The 19,576-nt window shown below is 43.8% G+C and overlaps 1 protein-coding gene across 5 annotated transcripts in view; it reads right to left on the bottom strand.

The window, feature by feature from the left end:
- The window catches only part of LOC116161624 (acetyl-CoA carboxylase), a 35,895-nt gene that overhangs the window by 7,411 nt on the left and 8,908 nt on the right, over window positions 1–19,576 (bottom strand). For 3 of the 5 annotated variants that reach the window (XM_031475037.1, XM_031475039.1, XM_031475036.1), the window contains exons 3-13: window positions 8,944–9,307; window positions 8,713–8,893; window positions 8,461–8,663; window positions 8,205–8,414; window positions 4,476–4,646; window positions 3,782–4,425; window positions 3,632–3,735; window positions 3,367–3,578; window positions 802–2,892; window positions 354–756; window positions 26–306 (exon numbers count right to left, since the gene is read on the bottom strand). In XM_031475037.1, the coding sequence (XP_031330897.1) occupies window positions 26–306; window positions 354–756; window positions 802–2,892; window positions 3,367–3,578; window positions 3,632–3,735; window positions 3,782–4,425; window positions 4,476–4,646; window positions 8,205–8,414; window positions 8,461–8,663; window positions 8,713–8,893; window positions 8,944–9,307 (4,864 nt within the window). Of the gene's footprint in view, window positions 1–25; window positions 307–353; window positions 757–801; window positions 2,893–3,366; window positions 3,579–3,631; window positions 3,736–3,781; window positions 4,426–4,475; window positions 4,647–8,204; window positions 8,415–8,460; window positions 8,664–8,712; window positions 8,894–8,943; window positions 9,308–14,056; window positions 14,275–14,450; window positions 14,757–19,576 lie in introns of those variants that run through there. The other 2 variants (XM_031475040.1, XM_031475038.1) reach the window with 2 other exon arrangements.

Raw genomic sequence — 19,576 nt, 5'->3', positions numbered from 1 at the left:
GGGTTTGGACCGGGCGAGGAGTTACCCTTGGAATTTTCATTGCGCGCGACATCTCGCTGGCCAATAGAAAGACTTTGTCCTCGCGAGGGCCGAACGACCCGATCAGGTAGGTGATGTCGTTCGCGATGACGATGATGTCGCGACCGTCGGGATACTCGGGCGTGTAAAGGGTGAGCCGCCACGCGACCATCGCCACGTTGTTCTCTCCGGGCACCCGTTTTTGCTCCAAGAGGCGATTCTCCGATTCGGGATCGAGCACCAGCTCGACGAAGTCCATCAGCTTTTCCGGTACCGTAATCTCCTCGGCTAGAATTGGAGGATGTTAGTCGACCTTCACCTCATCTTACTCGTACCTAAGCGTTGCTGGATGTACTGCTTCCAGTGCAGGTCGACCATCTGCCGGAACATGTCGGGGAAGTCGTAGACGTAGGTGGTGCCGTTTTGTTGCGCCTGGAAGCGCTTCTGCTGGAGGTAGTCCTTCGCGAGGTACGGCGTCGAGATCGGCAGGCCGTGCATGGGACCCTGCTTGGTTCCGTACGCTTGGAAACGCACCAGACCGGTTTCCGGATCGACGGATTCCGTGTAGGTGTTGATGTCCAGGTAATAGCCGCTGTCGTTCGCCAAGCACAGACGAACGTTTTGCGTCGGCGAGTTCGGCGACGATCGGATCGTCATCTTGAGCTCGGCCTGTAGCACCCTCAGCTTCCAGAGGCGGGGTCCGTAACGCATCACCATATTCGTGACCGCCTCCTCGATCTAACAGAAGTGTCAATTTTTGCGAGGGGGACCACCAAAACTTACCTTAACCGGATCCATAATGACCGACGGTATGAAATTGAGGAAGATGTGATTGCAGTCGGTGTGACGCGAGTGCGGATGCGAGAAGGCCACCTCCAGTTCGTCCATCGCCTCCAGCAAGGCACGTTCGCCCTCGTTTTGCAAATATTCGAACGAGGCCTCTTTGGTGATCAAATCGGAGTGTCGAATGATCGATCGTATAAAGAAACGATAGTCGGTTACCTCTCGCCCAGGGGCGACCTTCGCCTTTCCGAGATACAGGTGCATTTTCTGATTCGATATCGGCAGCGCCTCCAAGTTGTAGGTCCTGCGCATGCGGTTCAGCTCCAACTGGAACGCGCACGCCGGCTCAAGATGGCGATATATGCGATCCTCTCTGAAACCGTCCCGATTGCGATAGGTGAAGTACTTCGGGTACTGCTTCTTCTGGAGCAGCGTGAACGTGATGCGCCTTATGCGCCGCTTCTCCAGCTCCTCCTTGTAGCGCGCGCAGAAGTTCCCGAAGATCTTCGCCATCGTCGAGTCGTCGACGTCGCCCTTGTCCTTGACGCCGATGTGCAGTATGTGAATCGGCTCGCAGAGCTTCTCCTCCTCCTGCTTCGCGCGCGTTCCGTCGATCGATAGGCTGACGTTGATCGAGGTGCTGTTACCGCGCGACTCCGACCCGCTCTCGAGCGCCTGAATGTCCTTCGCCGAGATAGTCGCGGGACTCGCGATGTCCTCGACCAGGTCGAAGATCTCGTCGGCGTACTGCTCGAACTGCTGGAAGTTCTCGAAGGCCGCCATGCAGCCGGTCCGCTGGAAGGTGTCGAAGAGCTTCGGCTTGTCGCCGTCGGCCTGCTCCTGGATACCGTCGAGCTGCATCAGGCGGTTCGGGTGGGTCGACGGAAGCAAAAACTGTATGTGCACCAAGGGCACTTCGCAACTCAACTCCAAATGCTGCAGGCACGTGATGTCGTAGCTGGTGTAGGCGCGCCGGACGTAGACTTCTAAGGCGGCGTGGCACACCGACTTGTTGACGTGGTAGAAGAAGTCGTGGAGGATGTCGAAGATCGAGGTTTCGGAGACGATGAGTTTTTGAAGGTTTTCCGGGTGGAATTCGTAGCCGTACATGTCGGTGGCCGAGAGGAAGATGCTCTCCATTTGGTTGTGGCGTAGTTCGTACGCGGGCTGGTGGGCGGCGATGAGTACCTGTCGAGCGCGTAGAGCCACGCGCGAGTGTTCGCTTCTGTTGAGCGAGGTGAGCTCGTTGAGGATCGTCGCGAGTTCGTCGGTTAGGCCGGGTTCCTTCGACCAGAGGTGATCGATGAGCATTGTGATCAGCATGTTTTTCTTCGGGACGTGCGCGTGCGAGAATATCGTCGCCATGACGATCGACATGTCGTCCTTGTGCTTCTCACGGAGCGCGGTGACGCTTTTGTCGTAGCTGCCCTGTTGGAATTGACTTTCGACGTCGTAGTATTGTTTGAGCAAGTCCTGGACGGCGGCCTTCATGCGTCCGCGGATGCCGTTTCGGTACCGCTGCACCAGCTGCACTATACCCTCCGTGGCGAGGAAGAAACCGTCTCTCTCCGCGCGCTTCTGCATGTTCGCGGCGTGACCGTCGATTACGCTCGCGATCTGCTGACTGGGAAATTGGGCGAGAACCGACGTGATGTTTCGTTCGTAGAGCGACATTAGGCGACGGATCTTTTTCTCGACGGCCGCCGGGATCCGACCCGACGTCGAGGAGATCACCTCCTGAAGCTCTAGCAGAGGTAGGCTGGGATCGCGCAGACTCGCCATGAACTTTTCGATTACCTCGCGCAGCCGCGGAGCGTTGTACTTATCGGGTAGGCAGTAACCGGCCAGAGTGTTTTCTAAAATGGTCTTGTACGAGTTGTGGATGTGGTTCATCTTCTGCGAAACGACCGGCGTGGACACGTCGATCTCTGGGAAGGGACCTTTGTACAATTGCGCTTTCGTCACCAGCGAAGCGTCGTCTAATTCTAAAGTTGCGATTATCGAACCGGCGTCTAAAACGGCACCAGGTCGTTTAATGTAGGAGACGGTGCCGGCTTCGCCCGCGGTTAGCGTCATGACCATTTTCATAACCTAAAAACATGTTGATAAAATCCTTTGATGCCAGGGAAAACCATGATGTATATTACATCATCGATGGTACGCCCCACACAGTTATGCCGTAAAATGATCATGCTCATCCGTGCAATGAGTCGCTCAAGAACAAATTATTTAACCTGCTGGTGTAATGACACAAGATCCCGTATAATGTTGCACTGCGAGTGAGACAAAAAGGAGATTGAACTTTGTCGTCAGAGTTCATATTCGTGAAAATGGTCTATAAAATCTAGGAGACAAATTATCTACCTAGTGAAACACTTTTTGGATGTGTATCCAAAACCATTGATAAAGCCCGTCCATAACAACCTTCCACGATAATAAAATTTTGGGCGTACGAAAAAACTTCATCCCGAAGAAAAAAAAAGAACTTTAAAAATCTTAAATATAGCGAAGTTACTGAAGAATCAAACAACTCCTGATGATAATTTAAAAAAATTACGCGCTTACCTCAATTTCAGCAAATGCTTGCCCCCGATACACGTGGCCGCCATCCTCGACCAAAAATCCGATCAGTTTCCCGGCCGAAGGCGACCGAAGCAGCGTCGGGTCGTTCTCCTTCTCGAAGACGCAGGTTTGATTGCCGATAACGATGCGATAGCGATCGACCTCCTCCTTCATGTACGTGGTGAACGACGCCCCGTCGACCGACAGCAAGATACCTGCGAATTGCAAGTGAACAACAACGCGATCCACCGCCGAAAAACAATTTTACCTCCGTCGCTAAGACGATGCAGTTCGATCTCCTTGAACGAGCCGTTCATGACTAGAAAGTACGTGTTCGGGCCGCTTTTCGTCGCCTGCACCTTGTACTTGTTCCTGTAAGTCTAATCTCATAAAGGGTGACGATCGCGAACGCAATTACCCCTCGTGTATCAGCTCGACGTCGACAGTGTTGGTGAGCGTGCTCGACGATTGAATCTGACCGCGCTCCAGGGAGTTCTGAAATTCGGTGAAAGCTGCGCTGATGCACTTGTCGGCGATGTGTAGCGACCCGCAGATCACCCCGAGCATCACGTCTGGTTTCTCGGCCTGGACGCGCTCCGCGATTAAAATATCCAACCAAGCCGTGTCGATGGTATTGTCCTGGAAGCTGCTCGTCTCGAGCAAGGTGATGAGGTACTCGACCGTCGTGCGGAAATCGCCTCGAATCGACAACTCCTTCAAAGCGATGACTAGATTTTCGCGCGCCTGCTCCCGATTCTCCCCCCACGAGAAGCAGTGCCCGAACTGCGAGTCGGCGAACTCGTGCAGGCCGCCCGACGCGGCCACCGAGAAGTAACCCCACACGTTCTTCGACGATCTGAAATTTAACTCCTGAACGGTGCCCGAGCTCGGCTTGAAACCCTCGTCGGGATTTTCGGACGTTATCCGCGCGGCGATTACGTGACCCCAAGGCTGAGGCTTCTGCAGCGGTTGATCGAAGTCGATGGTCGTCAGGCCCCAGGGCGACTCCCCGTATAATAATCGAATGTCCTTGATGTAGTGCAAGGGTAGACCCATTGCGATCTGAAAACTGGGCTTACGATTAATCGCACTACGCGTTTGGGCGCCAAGACCTGTAGCTGAGCGGCGGGTAGGTTTACGTCGGAGACCATCTCCGTGCAGGGATGCTCGACTTGGAGACGCGGATTGAGCTCCAGGAAGTAATAGTGACCTGAGGTGTCGTATAAGTATTCCACTGTTCCGGCTGATACGTATCCAACCATTTTTGCTAAACGAACCGCGGCCTACAACAAAACAAGTTCAAAATTTCATGCACATCTGAAGTCCTGATAAGTTACATTTCTTACAAAAGGATCATGTGTCATGAGAATGTCAGGGCTTCTCCAGTTGTATCAGCAAGTACAAAAATGCATAGGGCACAGGAGGTATTAAATCGTTTAAGAAGCATTCACTCAAATTTTCTGCTCTCCTGGTGGTAGAAGTTTACCAACGATCGGTAACTTTGAGTCATGAGGGGTGCATCCTATTAAATTTCTTAAGTTTCATGTTTCTGCGGTCCTGATACAATTTTTAGAAGAAAGATTTGGATCAGCGAAACCAGACCTTGCATTTCTGTGATCCTGATAAAATTTTCATAACAGAAACTTGTTAAAGAAGAATGTAATTTTATTTTTTTAGGAAGAGAAATTTAAAATAGAACATGACCTTCTGTAGTTCTGATACAATTTTTAGAAGGAAGCGCTATAATATCTTGCATTTCTGTAAGCCTGATACAATCTTTATCAAGATAATGATGTGTTCCTGTGGTTCTGATAAGTCATTGTGATCCTGATGCAATTTTAGAGGAAACTTTTAATAGGAGAATTTCAAAAGAGAAGCTTAGGAAAGAAAAACCTGATTTGTGAAGGGTATTTCCTATTAAAGCAACTGTTATCCCGATACAATTTAAAAAAAATTGTACCAGAAACAAAAGCTTGCATTTCTAAGATTCTGATACAGTTTTTAAAAAAAACTTAAATGGAGACAACATAATTTATAAGATGGTACGTTCCACTAGATGATGCATGTTCTTACGTTGAACCTAATATCTAGAGTAATCTTCAGAAAGAGAGATTTAAAATAAAACAGTACCTACTTTCTGTAGTCCTGATACAATTTTTATCAGGAGAACGAGAGTATTTGAAAAGAGAAACTTGGAACAGACAGACATAATTTGTAAGGGGTGTCTCATATTAGATTTTACAAGTTTCTGTGATCCTGCTACAATTTTTTTAATTTTTATGGTAGGAAAAAAGCATGTGTATATATTTCTCAAAAGGGAAATTAGAACCGAAAAATAATTTGCGAGAGGCGTCAATATGCAATTTCGTAAGTGTCTGTGATCAATTTTACAGGCAATTTGTATTAGGAGAACAAACGCGTGTGTATACTTTTCAAAAAAGAAACAGAGCAAAGAAGAAACGAGTTTGTGAGATATTAAATTGCACTAGTTTCTGTGATCCTGATACCATACTTCAAAGAAATGTTTCTCAGGAGAGTGAAAGCATGTGTTCCTCAACTCCTGATAAAACAAAAGCGAAACTTGTACATATATTTGATCCTGAACAATGTGGGGGAAAGGCGCATTTCTGGTATAACACTGTTGAAAAGGAATTTAAATTAGAGAGAGCAGAAGCTTCTGTTACTGCGAGCTAGTATCTCCTAATAAATTGTGTACGTACTTATATTTCTGTGATCCTGATATAAATACTTTAGGAGCTGAGGAATTTCACAGCAGGAGCGTATGTTGTACGGATACAATTTTTAGAAGGCAGTTTCACTGTATGTATGTACGTATCACTCAGGACATTTGCGTTTCTGTGATCCTGATTGCAATTCTGATTACAAGTTTCAAAACAGAAAGAGGACAACTTACTAAACGTCTGTGTTATTAATAGGACAATTAGTAAAAATCAATTTGGATCAGGAGGAGCTTGCGTATATGTGACCATTTTTAAGAGGTACAATCAGGAGAACAAACTTGTGTATAATGTGACCAACAATGTTTCTGTGATCCTGATAGGAATTTTCTCCTGATCCAATTTGCAGAAGAAACATTGGTATCGTGAGAACAAGCAAATCTTGGTTTTTGTTACCTTGGGACAACAGTTTTTAAAAAATATTTTGTTCAGGAGACAAAAGCCTATGTTTCTGCGATCCTGATACAATTTTTCAGACACACAATTGTGCAATTTGAAAAATGTATATCAGCGGGACAAGCTTCGAACAAAGAATGCTCAGGGAGGAAAACCCAATTTGTGACATGATGCTTTCTAAAAAATCTCATAGCTTCTGTGATCTTGATAAAAAGAGAACAGAAGCTTGACTTTCTGCGATCCTGATAATATTTTTGGGAAGGAGAGTGGTGCTTCTAGAACTGTCTAGATTTTTACGTTTCTGTTATCCTCGTATAATTTTAAGAATACGTTTTTATGAGGAAAACGAAAGTGTGGTTCTGTTATTCTGATTAAAATTTTCAAAACAGAAAGACGAGCGTCTGTGATAGTTATACAGCAATTTCTGAAAATCTATTTGTATCAGGAGACCAGGAGGAACTTTTCTGATATAAAAATGTTCTCCTAGTACAATGGTAGAACAAAAAAAGATGGCGTTTCTGTAACTTTGGTACAATAGTTTTAAAAAGAGATTTGTATCAGAAGAATTTCTGCTTTCCTGATACAATTTTTAAGAGAAATATAAACCGAAACTAGGAGATCAGATGAATGTAGCATGTCATCAAGAAATTTAAGGCTGCGCCGCCTTACCTGCCCGCGGGATTTGGTATTTTGAGCGAAAAAAAACCTCTTCGTCAAATCCGTTACGAACCGACTTACCTTCTCCACTTCTTCGAAGGCGGAAGGCCCCACGAGGAGAATATAATTTGGTGCTTTCTAATAACATTCGCAGCCTCTTCAGTTTCTGTGATCTTGATAACATTGTTAAAGGAAATTTTTATCAGAACAGAAACTTTTTGGGGATTCGGACACCATTTTATGAAAAGAAACTTGTGACAGAAACCTAGGTGACATGGTACTTTTTTACGTGTCTCTGATCCTGATACAATTTTTTAGTGTTTAGAAGGGAAAAGTAATTCTGATTAAAATTTTCAAAACCGAAAGATGAGAACTTCTGAATGCCTGATACTAATACATCAATTTGTGAAAATCAATATGAATCAGGAGAACAAGACGAGGTTGCGTCTATGTGATCTTGGAATAACAATTTTTGTAAGGTATTCGTATCAGGAGAACAGAAGCTTGTGTTCGTGAGACTCTCAACGTTTCTGTGGTCCTGATACAGAAATTTTCTCCCGACACTGAAAAAAATTTATATCAATACGACCCGTAAGAACAAGAAACGCTGTGACCTTCGTAGAGCATCTTTGAAAAAAGATTTGTATCAGGAGAATGAGAAGCTTGTGTTTCTGCGATCCTGATACAAGGTCAAACCTATGAGATCAAGGCATTCTACAGATGAATACAGCATGTACCCAAGAAATTTTTTTTGCGAAAAAATACCTCTTTATCTCTTGCCTTCACAAACCGACTTCTGTGATCTTAATAAAAGGAGAACAGAAGTTTGTGTTTCTGGGATCCGGACGAGAACTTACTGAACGTCTGTAATACTAACACAGCAATTTGTGAAAATCAATCTGAATCATCAGGAGAACAGGTTGCGTCTATGTGACCTTGGTACATCAAGGGAATCAGGAGAACAGAAGCTTGTACTACTGTGACCCTCAACGTTTGTGTACTCCTGATTACTTTGGTATTTTGAGCGAAAACCTTTACGAACCGACTTACCTTCTCCATCTCCTCAAAAATGGAAGGCTCCGCGATAACCGCAGGCGCCTCCTCGATAATCTTCTGGTGCCGTCTCTGGATCGAGCAGTCGCGCCCGAATATCGAAATCGCGTTCCCGTACTGATCGGCGAGCAGCTGAACCTCCAAATGTCTCGCGCACTTCGCGAGCTTCATTACGAAAATTGGCGAACCGGGCACTTCCGCTTGGACCTAGACGAAATTTTGGTCAAGAGGAAATCGAAGGGGAAAATCGTACCTGCCGGAAAGCTGCCGGGAAATCGTCGGCGCAGTCGACCTTCCTGATACCTTTACCTCCGCCTCCCTCCGACGCCTTGATCATCACCGGGTAGCCGATCTTCTGCGTAGCTGCCAGACCCTGCTCGACCGAGTGAACGCAACCCTTCGCGAACAGCTCCGAGGAGATCTTGATTTTTTTACCGGTGTATTCGGCCTTGAGCTCTGCAAGCGCGAGGTTAAACCGAGTGGTCAAGGTGGGGGAGGAGCTTACCTGATCCGGACCACGGTAGCGTGGGGATGTCTGCGGTTTGTGCGACGATTGACGAGGCGATTTTGTCGCCGAGCGCCCACATGGCCTTCTCGGGCGGCCCGATGAACGCGATGTTGTTTTTGTGAAGCAAATCTGGCAGCTTGGGGTTTTCGGACGCGTGCCCCCATCCGGCCCACACGGCCTGCGGAAGCGCGTTAGTAAAGCGTGACCGGAGCTCGGCGCGGCACTCACCTGAACACGACACCGGATCGCGATGTCGACTATCAGCTCCACGTTGGCGTAATTATTGTTATTGGTACCGCCGGGCACCGGCACGTAGTGATCGGCCATTTTGATGTACTCCGCGTTTGCCTTCAGATCTTCGGGCGTGACCATGACGACGAACCGAACGGACCGTTCGAATTTGAACATCTCGTACGACCATCGGCGAACCGATCTCATGCATTTGACGGCGGCGATACCGTTGTTCGCGATTAGTACCTTATTAATAACTTTGGTTCCATTGAAGCGTTTGACGAATTCTTCGGGGGTCGCGACGGTGAAGTCCTTCTCGTAGGAACGACTCTGCATCATCGTCCCCTGCGACATGCTGGGTCTGCAAGTGCGAAAGCGATCGTCAGAAATTTAACCTTAATTTGACATTTGATGACGTGTCAAAATCATTTTTGTGAAGTTTGATGTTTGAGCGGGGAGGGGCGAGATATGCCCGTACTCCCCTCCGAGTTAGCCAAGACGACAACCGGCCAGGAACGCCTCGCCATCTTGCCGCATCCAAAATACGAACAGCTGCCGAAACGGCAACAATGTAAACAGCAAAGACTCTTAAGTAAATACGAGGAAGAAGAGGACACTTTTTTTTATTAAATAGTTTCAGATGGCATCTTATTTTCCCACATTAACATACGGAATAAAAACACAGTAGGCGTCCTTTGCGTTGATGTAAGGGAAATCCTAATGAGAAATGCAATCCCATCAATCGGTCATTAATTAGTATTCATTTTTTCACACTGCGTAAATGGATTTGAAATTTAGTCAACACTGACGTTTGCTTTACGTCAATTATGAATTAAAAACAAGTACAAATTGTGAAAGCGCATTTTTAGCTCTTTGTGAGTACCTTCTTCTGACACTGTTCATATTCGTATTCGTTTTGAGTCTACCATTAGATATTCCCACTACAAGTGTTGACATCACCAATGGGTATATTTCTACCATGCGTCCCAATTGGCCTTTGTAAGTACCCCCCTCCGACAATCTGCTCTTGAGATATAAGTAATTATGGAATTATGTCCGATTACGATAAGGGGCCGAGGAGGACTCGTTCCACCCCCCACCACACCCCCTATTTTGATAAGGGGGAAGAAAGAAGGGCGGTAGTTGGTAAAAAAATAATTCCTTTTGTTGAGACCTTTAATTAGAATACCATGAAAGAGAAAACCAACTCCCCCCCCCCATCTGATGAGTTGCGCAGGAAAGTTTATAGAAAACCAATTCCTTTCGATGAGACCGTTCATTAGAATACCATGAAGGGCAAAACGTGTGTTACCCCCCCCCCCCCCACGCTTGCAATGTATTACTTGGCAGCACTAAATGGTTATCGAATCATGTAAAAGTTTTGCACGTTTTACTCTCAAAAACAGAATCACAGAAAATAATTGTTGGGGCAGCCCCCCCCCCCCCCCCCTTAAACAGCGAAATTTGATGGCCGTCTGGCACATCTCAAAGGGAATGGGGTACCTATTGCAAAAAAATTCCAGGACTCGGGACTACCACTCCCCTAAAAGTAGTTCAACAGGGCAGAAGTGGGTCCGGACAGACGAACGGACGGACAAAACGCAAACAATACCACTTGCAAGCTATTGCTTGCGTTTTGTCTGTCCGTGGAACTGCTTTTAGATTTGTCCTAGCGCCCTGGAATTTTTTGTAAGAGGTGGCGGGGGGGGCATGAAATATTTCCTGAAATACCAACCTTTCCTTTTCGAGATCAGTGGGCGACGAGGGGAAGGGGGAGGAGATTTTATCTTTCACGGTATTTCAATGAAAAGTCTCAATAAAAGAAACCTTCCATCTACCGCCCTTTTTTATTACCCCTTATCAAAATAGGGGCGGGGAGGGGGGGGGGGTGGTTTTATCCTTCATGGTACTCTAATGAAGAGAATTAATTTGTATCAGTTATAGTCCTCCTCGGCCCTTTATGGTGCTTGGTTATGATGACTTACATATCAAGAGCGAATTGTCGAAGGAGGGTACTCACAAAGGGAATCAAGCCCAAGCGAATATCTTGAAAACGAAGTGTTGGAAAATAATACTCAAAAAGGGCAAGTGGAACGTCTGGCCATGTCAAAACCTTCAGTGCAAATATCTGCAGAATGGATTTTCGGAAGAAAGTTATTCTCAAAGGGCGAAAAGACCGTCTAGACGAGAGACATGTACTGGCGATGTAAAATCTCGTCTACGGCTCGCTCGGCATTGATTCGAGCAGTGATTCATTTGATGCCAATTTTGTACGGCCTGATATCCTGTACGATTGCCGAGCGAGCCGAAAGCGAGTTCGGCACAATCCATGCAACCGTCGTGCTTCATATAAAAGAAAAATGCCATGGTTTATGCCGAACTCACCTTCGGCTCGCTCGGCATTGATTCATTTGATGACAATTTTGTACGGCCTGATATCCTGTACGATTGCCGAGCGAGCCGAAGGCGAGTTCGGCACAATCCATGCAACCGTCGTGCTTCATATAAAAGAAAAATGCCATGGTTTATGCCGAACTCACCTTCAGCTCGCTCGGCATTGATTCCAGCATTTCTTCATTTGATGACAATTTTGTGCGGCCTGATATCCTGTACAGTAATCATGGGCGATTGCCGAGCGAGCCGAAGGCGTGTTCGGCACAATCCGTGCTACTGTCGTGCTTCAAATTGAAGCAACATGCCATGGTTAATGCCGAACTCGCCTTCATCCATTTGATGCCAATTTATTCAGCTTGATATCCTGTACAGTAATCAGGTGCTATTGGCCAGCTTTGAAACTGTTCATGATTTAAGCATCCTCCCACTGGAGAACTAGAAAAGTGAGCCCGATTTTTCTCATCTTTACTTGGGTCTTGGATTCGAAATAAAAAACTTGAAGCAGATCTAAGAAAGTGGCAGTGACCATAAGGAGTCATTGGATTTGACCCATTTTCAATAGGCTCAGGTCAAATGCGCAAAGTTCGAACCGTACACTTTGCTCTACCGCTTAATGCCTAAATATAAATTCAAATCAAAATGGCTTTATTTTCCTGTTGTATATACCGGGTGACCCAATAAGACTGTTCCTTGGCCATATTTCGAGAACCGTTCGTCATATGACTTAGGGGTAAAAAAAATTATTGGGTAATTGGTTATGAAGAATCGCTGGAAAATTATTTCAAGTTCTAAAAATGACCAACAGAGGGCGTAACTGCCATCTTAAATTTTAAAATTGCATTTTCTTTAAATTCGCATAATAAACTAAAAAATTGATTTTCATATTTTTAAAGAGAACCACTTTATCTAACATTTTCGTAAAAACAAAAAGTCAGTAATTTCAAAAACAAAGATGGCGTGGGGCGTTCAATTGTTTTTACAATAACCTGATTTAACCTCTTAAACCGTTTGACCGATTTTAACAAATTTGGTATGGTTGAAAAGAGCATTTCTTGGGCAATGAGAATCAACCAAACTATAGTTAATTTAGTTGAACCCTTCTCCACCAGGGGGCTAGTTTTGACACTATAATCCAAAATCCTAAAAAAATCAAAAAAATCGAATGGAATGATATGACTTTTTCTTTATGATAAAGTAACCAAATAACATCCAAAGAGGCCAGTGAAAACCCTTTTTGAAAATCTCGTTCCTAACCTCAAATATTGGGAAAATGAGATTAATAAATTAATTAATAAAAATTCTTAAATTGTATCTATTTACTTTTTACGTATTTTCGGTATTTGTCGATGGCGCGAAAGAAAAGCAACCTACACTTTTAGGTATGCCTTGGAAAATTAAACAAATGAAACACGATGCATTATAAAATAATAACAGCCGTAATTTGTAAATTATTCTGCTGTGTTTACATTCAGAAAGTGCAGTTTTTTGAATTTGTAATCTTTCCTAAAATGCCGATTTCTAACCAAGAATCATTTAATATGCTTGTGCATTGTGTTTCATTTGTTTAATTTTCCAAGGCCGACAAAAGTGTAGGGTCATTTACCAAACAATCTTTCGCGCCATCGACAAATACCCGGAAACAGGTCAAATAAGATACAATTTAAGCATTTTAATTAATTAATTAATTAATCTCATTTTTCCAATATTTGAACGAGATTTTGAAAAACGGTTTTCACTGGCCTCTTTGGATGTTATTTGGCTACCTTTTCATAAAGAAAAAGTCATATCATTCCATTCGATTGTTTTAGGATTTTGGAGCGTAGTATCAAAACTAGCCCCCTGGCGGAGAAGGATTCAACTAAATTAATTATATTTTGACTGATTTTCATCTTCATGATTCTTGTTGCCCAAGGAATGCTATTTTCAACCATACCAAATTTGTTAAAATCGGTCAAACCGTTAAGAAGTTAAAGTAGATTATTGCAAAAACAATTGAACGTCCCACGCCATCTTTGTTTTTGAAATAACTGAGTTTTTGTTTTTACGAAAATGATAGATAAACTGATTCTCTTTAAAAATGTGAAGAAAGAATGTTTAGTTAATTTAAAGAAAATGCACTTTTAAAATTTAAAATGGCAGTTACACCCTCTGGTGGTCATTTTTAGAACTCAAAAATATTTTCCAGCGATTCCTCATAACCGATTTACCCAATCATTTTTTTTACCCCTGAACGGTTCCCGAGATATGGCCGAGGAACAGTCTTATTGGGTCACCCGGTACACAGTGTTCCTCTCTTCAAGAGGTTTACAGTCACTTATAAGAAACACCCTGTACAACAATTTAAGAAAATGCATGTAGGTACTTACTAGTTATATCATAAGTGATGTAGAAAGCATGTGAGTACGTGCCCTGCATTCCTGGCAGTATTGGTGCATTATATTTCTGACCACCCTGTATAGACATTCTTCAATTTTTTATTTTATTTGAGAAGCGCAAATAAAGAAAGTAGCGATGATGAAACACCTCACCTCGGGGAAAAGCTTAAGCGACGTTTATTGCATGTATTTACAGCGTAGGTAATTAAGTCGTAAACTGTGACTTTCCGAAGGTGATTAGCGTAAGTCGGGCTAAGCCACGGTACCTCTCGACCCAAAGTTTCGAAGCGTGCAATCACCCGTCGAATTAGCAGAAGAGCGAAATAATGAAAAGGACTTACACGAGCGTGCGTTTCGCACTACGCAACAGCTTGTTGTTAGGTATATGCATCACCGGTTCGGCGGCCGTCGGCGAACCGACGATATCCGCGAGATTAATCGCTTCTTCGTCGTTCTCGTCCCCGATAACGAACCTCTTACTCAATCTTCTCACGGGCAACATGTCGTTATATGCCTTAAACCCAAGCAGTCCGAGCAAGTATTCACTTACAAAGTTCATCTACACACATCGCAGAATTAGTACTGAAAGCCGAGTCGAGAGACCGGTCGTTAAGTGAAGGTTGTGGAAAATACACACAAAAGTCCCCCTTCCATTAAAGGTAATCTCGTCTGGCTCAGAAAAGTAACACAAACAACACATTTCGAGTGTAATTAAAAACTAATTGCAAAACGTACCTCATATTCATCGTATTTAAACCCATAATTACACGTGTAATTCTTCTAATTCCGCTACCGATAAAACTAATAAATCACTATCCTCGGCGACGATTTAAATTAAACGACGAATTCATCGCGAAGTGATCGATGATAACATAACCTATAAAACTCGGACGACTTTCGCGTGCGGAAATTCGCTGGGAAAACGTGCGTCACCCGGTGAAAATTCACTTTCTCTTCCTTGGGATGTCGTCGTCGGTGAGGCGTCACGATGACATTCACTTTTGATTGATTTTGAGGTTGACTGCTTTATTTACCTAATGGTATTTTAATTCAACAGGTAGAGAGGAGGTCACGATTCGAACGAGGCGGCACATTTACGCAACGTCGTAGGGCAGTGGCGTCACGGTGATTGGGGTAGTTCCGTATACTAATGGGATTATAGCTACGTCACCATCGAAATTTGTTCTAAAATCTCACGTATTTTTTCACTTGACCCTGTGAAAACTCAAAGGTCGAATCTGTTAAATCGACAACCTTGGGAGTGCATCAGAATTACAAAATGTTGTAAACAAAGTTCGCATTAATTTAATATAAGTGGCAAATCTTTATCTAAAGCTCATAGGGCCCGTGTTATAATTAATCCAATCCACAAAAAAACAAGTGATGATAGCAATTATTCAATTCAATTCAGGATAACTAAAGAAAGAGAAAGGAATCGAGGAATTAAAAGGTGGGTTGATACTATTTTTGTCCGAATGGGAAACTGGCGGAGTGGGACTAGTACTAAGGCCAGAAAAACTAAACCAGATCGAAAAAGAATGGTGCTAGAAGTCAGTTGGGACGGGAAACAAAAAGATAACATATAGACCAAATGACATAACGTGAAGGAAAAAAAGGGAAAGAAGAGATTGACGTGACGTAACTGGCAGAATAGTGAATTTAGGAGACATGCGTGGAAAGTAGGCAACCGACAATTAACATATCCAAAGGTGGGAAAACATGGAGAACGCACAAGATATGAGCTGGAAAGTAATGAGAGATGAAAGAGTCATGCGGAAATATGTAGTGACCAATAGTTGGTACAGATGGCGATCAAATCAAGTAAAAAGAAATAAGAAAAAATAAAAGGTCACAAGCCAAAAGAAGAAATAATAGAAACATTTGAGGAGAAATTCAAAACTAACCTATTGAAGAAGTCACCACACGAAGGGGAATAGAAGATAAAATTAAAATGAAAAGGAAAAAAACAAGAACGGAAGCAATTCTCACAGTCGAGGACAACCAATCATGGACAGATTTGTTGCCCCTCACTTTCATTCACGTCCCTCCATGTCTCTTCCACGCCTCCGTTTTCTTTGCGCCTCCATCATTCAAGTTGAGATTTGTTTCGTACCTCCCCCTTTCACGAGCTTTCTTCAAAGATCATACTACACCATAGTGTAGTATGATCTTTGCTTTCTTGCACCACGCCATGCTTTCTTCACACCTACTTCTTTCATCAGAATTGCTTCATTGACTCTTTTTGAATCCGTCTCTCCACCTGCTTCTTTTAACCACTCGCACGTGATCAGTAGGGGAGGTATTGCATTAGGGTAAGAAATGACTCCCCACATTTTCAACGGACATACCATCCGAATCAAAAAATATCGATGATGTCGGCCCGTCGGTCGGTACTCTTATTTCTGGCTAAACAGCTGAACCTTCTTTTTGCTGGGGAAGGGGGGGGGGGGGGGGTTGCTACGTTCTCCTCTACAACACGTTCAGCCCTCAGGACTCGCGTAGTAGTTTTGGGGAAGATTATCAGATCATTTGAAGAGAAGTCGATTTTTGGCTAAAAAAGGAAGGTAATACACTGCCTTTTTTGGAGGCCCGAAAAAAAAATTGTCTCAGATCGACCCGGAAACAAAATTTTCTTATAGAATGTGGCCTGTAGAATCCATAATTTCAAACAGTTCCAAGATTGGGCTACTAGTTCAAAAGTTACAGCCCTTTGAATTTTTTTTCGAAATTGGTTTCTAGTCTATAACTTTTGATTGAGAAGTCTGATCGAAAAAGTACGAATTGCTTTGGATTCTACGCACCAAAATTAATAAGAAAAAGTGTTTTCCCGAGAAATTTTGGTGCAGTCGATTTTTGGTAAAACAAGGAAGGTTATACACTGCCTTTTTTGAGCCCCCAAAAAAAAATTTTCTCAGATCGACCCGGAAAAAAAATTTTCTTATAGAATGTGGCCTGTAGAATCCATAATTTCAAACAGTTCCAAGATTGGGCTACTAGTTCAAAAGTTACAGCCCTTTGAATTTTTTTCGAAATTGGTTTCTAGTCTATAACTTTTGATTGAGAAGTCTGATCGAAAAAGTACGAATTGTTTTGGATTCTACGCACCAAAATTAATAAGAAAAAGTGTTTGAAAACCGAGAGGCCGGAGGGGTTCGAATTTCCAAGAAAAATCCCCATGATGGTACTTTTCGGAAATGGTCCATCGCTTATGCTTTGCTGGGGGGATTCAAAACCCCCCCAGACCCCCCGTACTGTGTTCTCTCCTACAAAACGTTTAACCGCTCAGGACTCTCATTTAGTTTTTGGTAAAAGTTATCAGATCATCTATCTTTTCCTAAAGGGTTTTACATAGAACGTAATAGAACCGGGGGTCTGGGGGATATGGAATACCCCCTAACATACGAGGGGTACATTGTCATTTCCAGAAAACTTCGGATTCCTGGGTGGCTTGTGATTTTCCAGAAATTTTTATTGAACCCCCTTTTTTGCTGGGGGGTTTTCCATACCCCCCAGACCCCCCGGAGTTACGTTCACCCCTACAAAACGTTTAGCTCCCAGGACGCACATAGAAGTTTTGGAGATCACCAACTTTTCCTAAAAAGTTTTACAGAGAACGTAGGACCGGGGGGGAGGGGGGGGAGGAGTCCGGGGGAGGTATAGAATGCCCAATTGCAATTCCAGAAAACTCCCAAGATAGTACTTCGGGTTGTTTGGTGGTTCCTGACTTTCCGGAAATGGTGATTGAGTCTTCTTTTTTGCTGAGCGGTCTTCCATACTCCCCAGACCACCCGGTGCAACGTACTCCCCTACAAAACCTTCAGCCCTCAGCACTCGAATGCATAGTAGTTTTGGGGAAGATGATCAGATCATTTTTACTAAAGGGTTTTACATAGAACGTAATAGAACCCGCGATCTGGGGGATATAGAATCTCCCCCCAACATACGAGGGGTCACATTCATTTCCAGAAAACCCCCATGACAGTACTTCGGATTGCTGGGTGGTTTGTGATTTCTCCGGAAATTTTTATTGAACGCCCTTTTTCGCTGGGGGGGGGGGGGTATTCGATTTAGCCCTCAGGACTCTCATAGTAGTTTTTGGGGAGATTATCAGATCATCTTTTTATAAAGGGTTTTCATACAACCTAGAACCGGGGGTCTCGAATAACCCCCCCCCCTCCCCAAAATACGAGGGGTACATTGTCATTTCCAGAAAACCTCCATGATACTTCGGATTGCTGGGTGCTTTGGGATTTTCCGGAAATTTTTATTGAACCCCCTTCTTGGCGGGGGAGGGGGTATTCCATACCGCCCAAACTCCCCGGTGCTGCAGTCTCCCCTTACAAAATATTTAGCCCTCAAGACTCTCATAGTAGTCTTTGGGAAGTTTATCAGATCATCTTTTCCTAAATAGTTTTACATACAACGTAGAACCGGGGGGTCTGGGTGGTACGGAATACCCCCTTGTACATTGTCATGTCCAGAAGACCCTCAGAGAGTACTTTGGGTTGCTGATGGATCGTTTATGATTTTCCGGAAATGGTCATTGAACCTTCTTTTTTAACCCCCGGTGCTACGTTCTCCCCTAGAAAACGGCTCAGCGCGGGGGGGGGGGCGAGGAGGTATGGAATACCCTCCCAGTATACGAGGGGTACATTACGATCTCCAGAAAACCGCCATAATAGTACTTCAGGTTGCTGGGTGGTTCGTGTTTTTCCTGAAGTGGGAATTGAATCTTTTGCTGGACGGTATAAACCCCCCGATGCTCCCCTGCAAAACGTCTCTCAGGACTCTCATATTACTTTTTCGAAAGATTATCAGATCGTCTTTTCCTAAAAAGCGGGCGGGAAAATTGTGATTAAATCCTTTTTTTGCTGATCATTGAATCTTTTGGGCAGAAGGTGTGCGGGTGATATCAGATTTCACTCGCAGATTGTGTGCTGGTCACCACAATTTTTGTCGTATATTCTCCTGACACTAGAAATGAATTGTATCAGGGGCGCAGAAATTTAAAATCAACAAAATTCTTGTCACATGTCATTTGGTAAACTTTCGTTAAAAGAGAACTAATGGTATGAGGAAGGCGGAATCAGGGGCGCAGAAATTTAAATCGATTACAAATCACTCTCCTGTTAGGTATTTGCCTGGTACGATGTCTGTGAAGAACTACTAATCGCAGCAGGTGCGCTGAAGGGCGAACACACTTTTTTTCGTATATTCTGACACTAAAAAATAATTGTATCAGGAGGGCAAAAATGAAAATTTGTTTTTTCTGTAAGAATTGTATTAAGATCCCAGAAGTTAAAATCCAATAGGCAATACTTTTCTGTGAATATTCGCCTCTGCTTTGTACAATTTCGGTGAAAAAGAACTAATTGTATCCATGTGCTCTCCTTACACTAGAAATGAATTGTATCAGCAGCGCAGAAAGTTGAAATCAACCTGCAAATTCTTGTCAGTGAAGTATTCACTTGGAACAATTTTGTTAAAAGAGAACAAATAGGATTAGGAAGGCAGAATCAGGAGCGCAAAAATTAAAATCAGTTACAAATTACGCTTCTGTGAGGTATTTGCCTGATACGATGTCTGTGAAGAACTACTAATCGCAACAGGTGCGCTGAAGGGCGAACGCTCTTTTCTCGTATATTCTGACACTAAAAAAGAATTGTATCAGGAGAGCAAAAATTAAAATTGTTTTTTCTGTAAGAATTGTATCAAGATCCCAGAAGTTAAAATCCATTAGGCAATACTTTTCTGTGAATATTCGCCTCTGTTTTCTACAATTTCGGTGAAAAAGAACTAATTGTATCAATGTGTTCTCCTTACACTAGAAATGAATTGTATCAGGAGCGCAGAAATTTGAA

The sequence above is a fragment of the Photinus pyralis genome, unplaced genomic scaffold (genome assembly GCF_008802855.1).
Source record: "Photinus pyralis isolate 1611_PpyrPB1 unplaced genomic scaffold, Ppyr1.3 Ppyr1.4_LG10, whole genome shotgun sequence".
NCBI classification, from domain to species: Eukaryota; Metazoa; Arthropoda; class Insecta; order Coleoptera; family Lampyridae; genus Photinus; species Photinus pyralis.
Note: the sequence above shows the minus strand (reverse complement) of the source record. Positions and strands in the feature narration are given on the sequence as shown.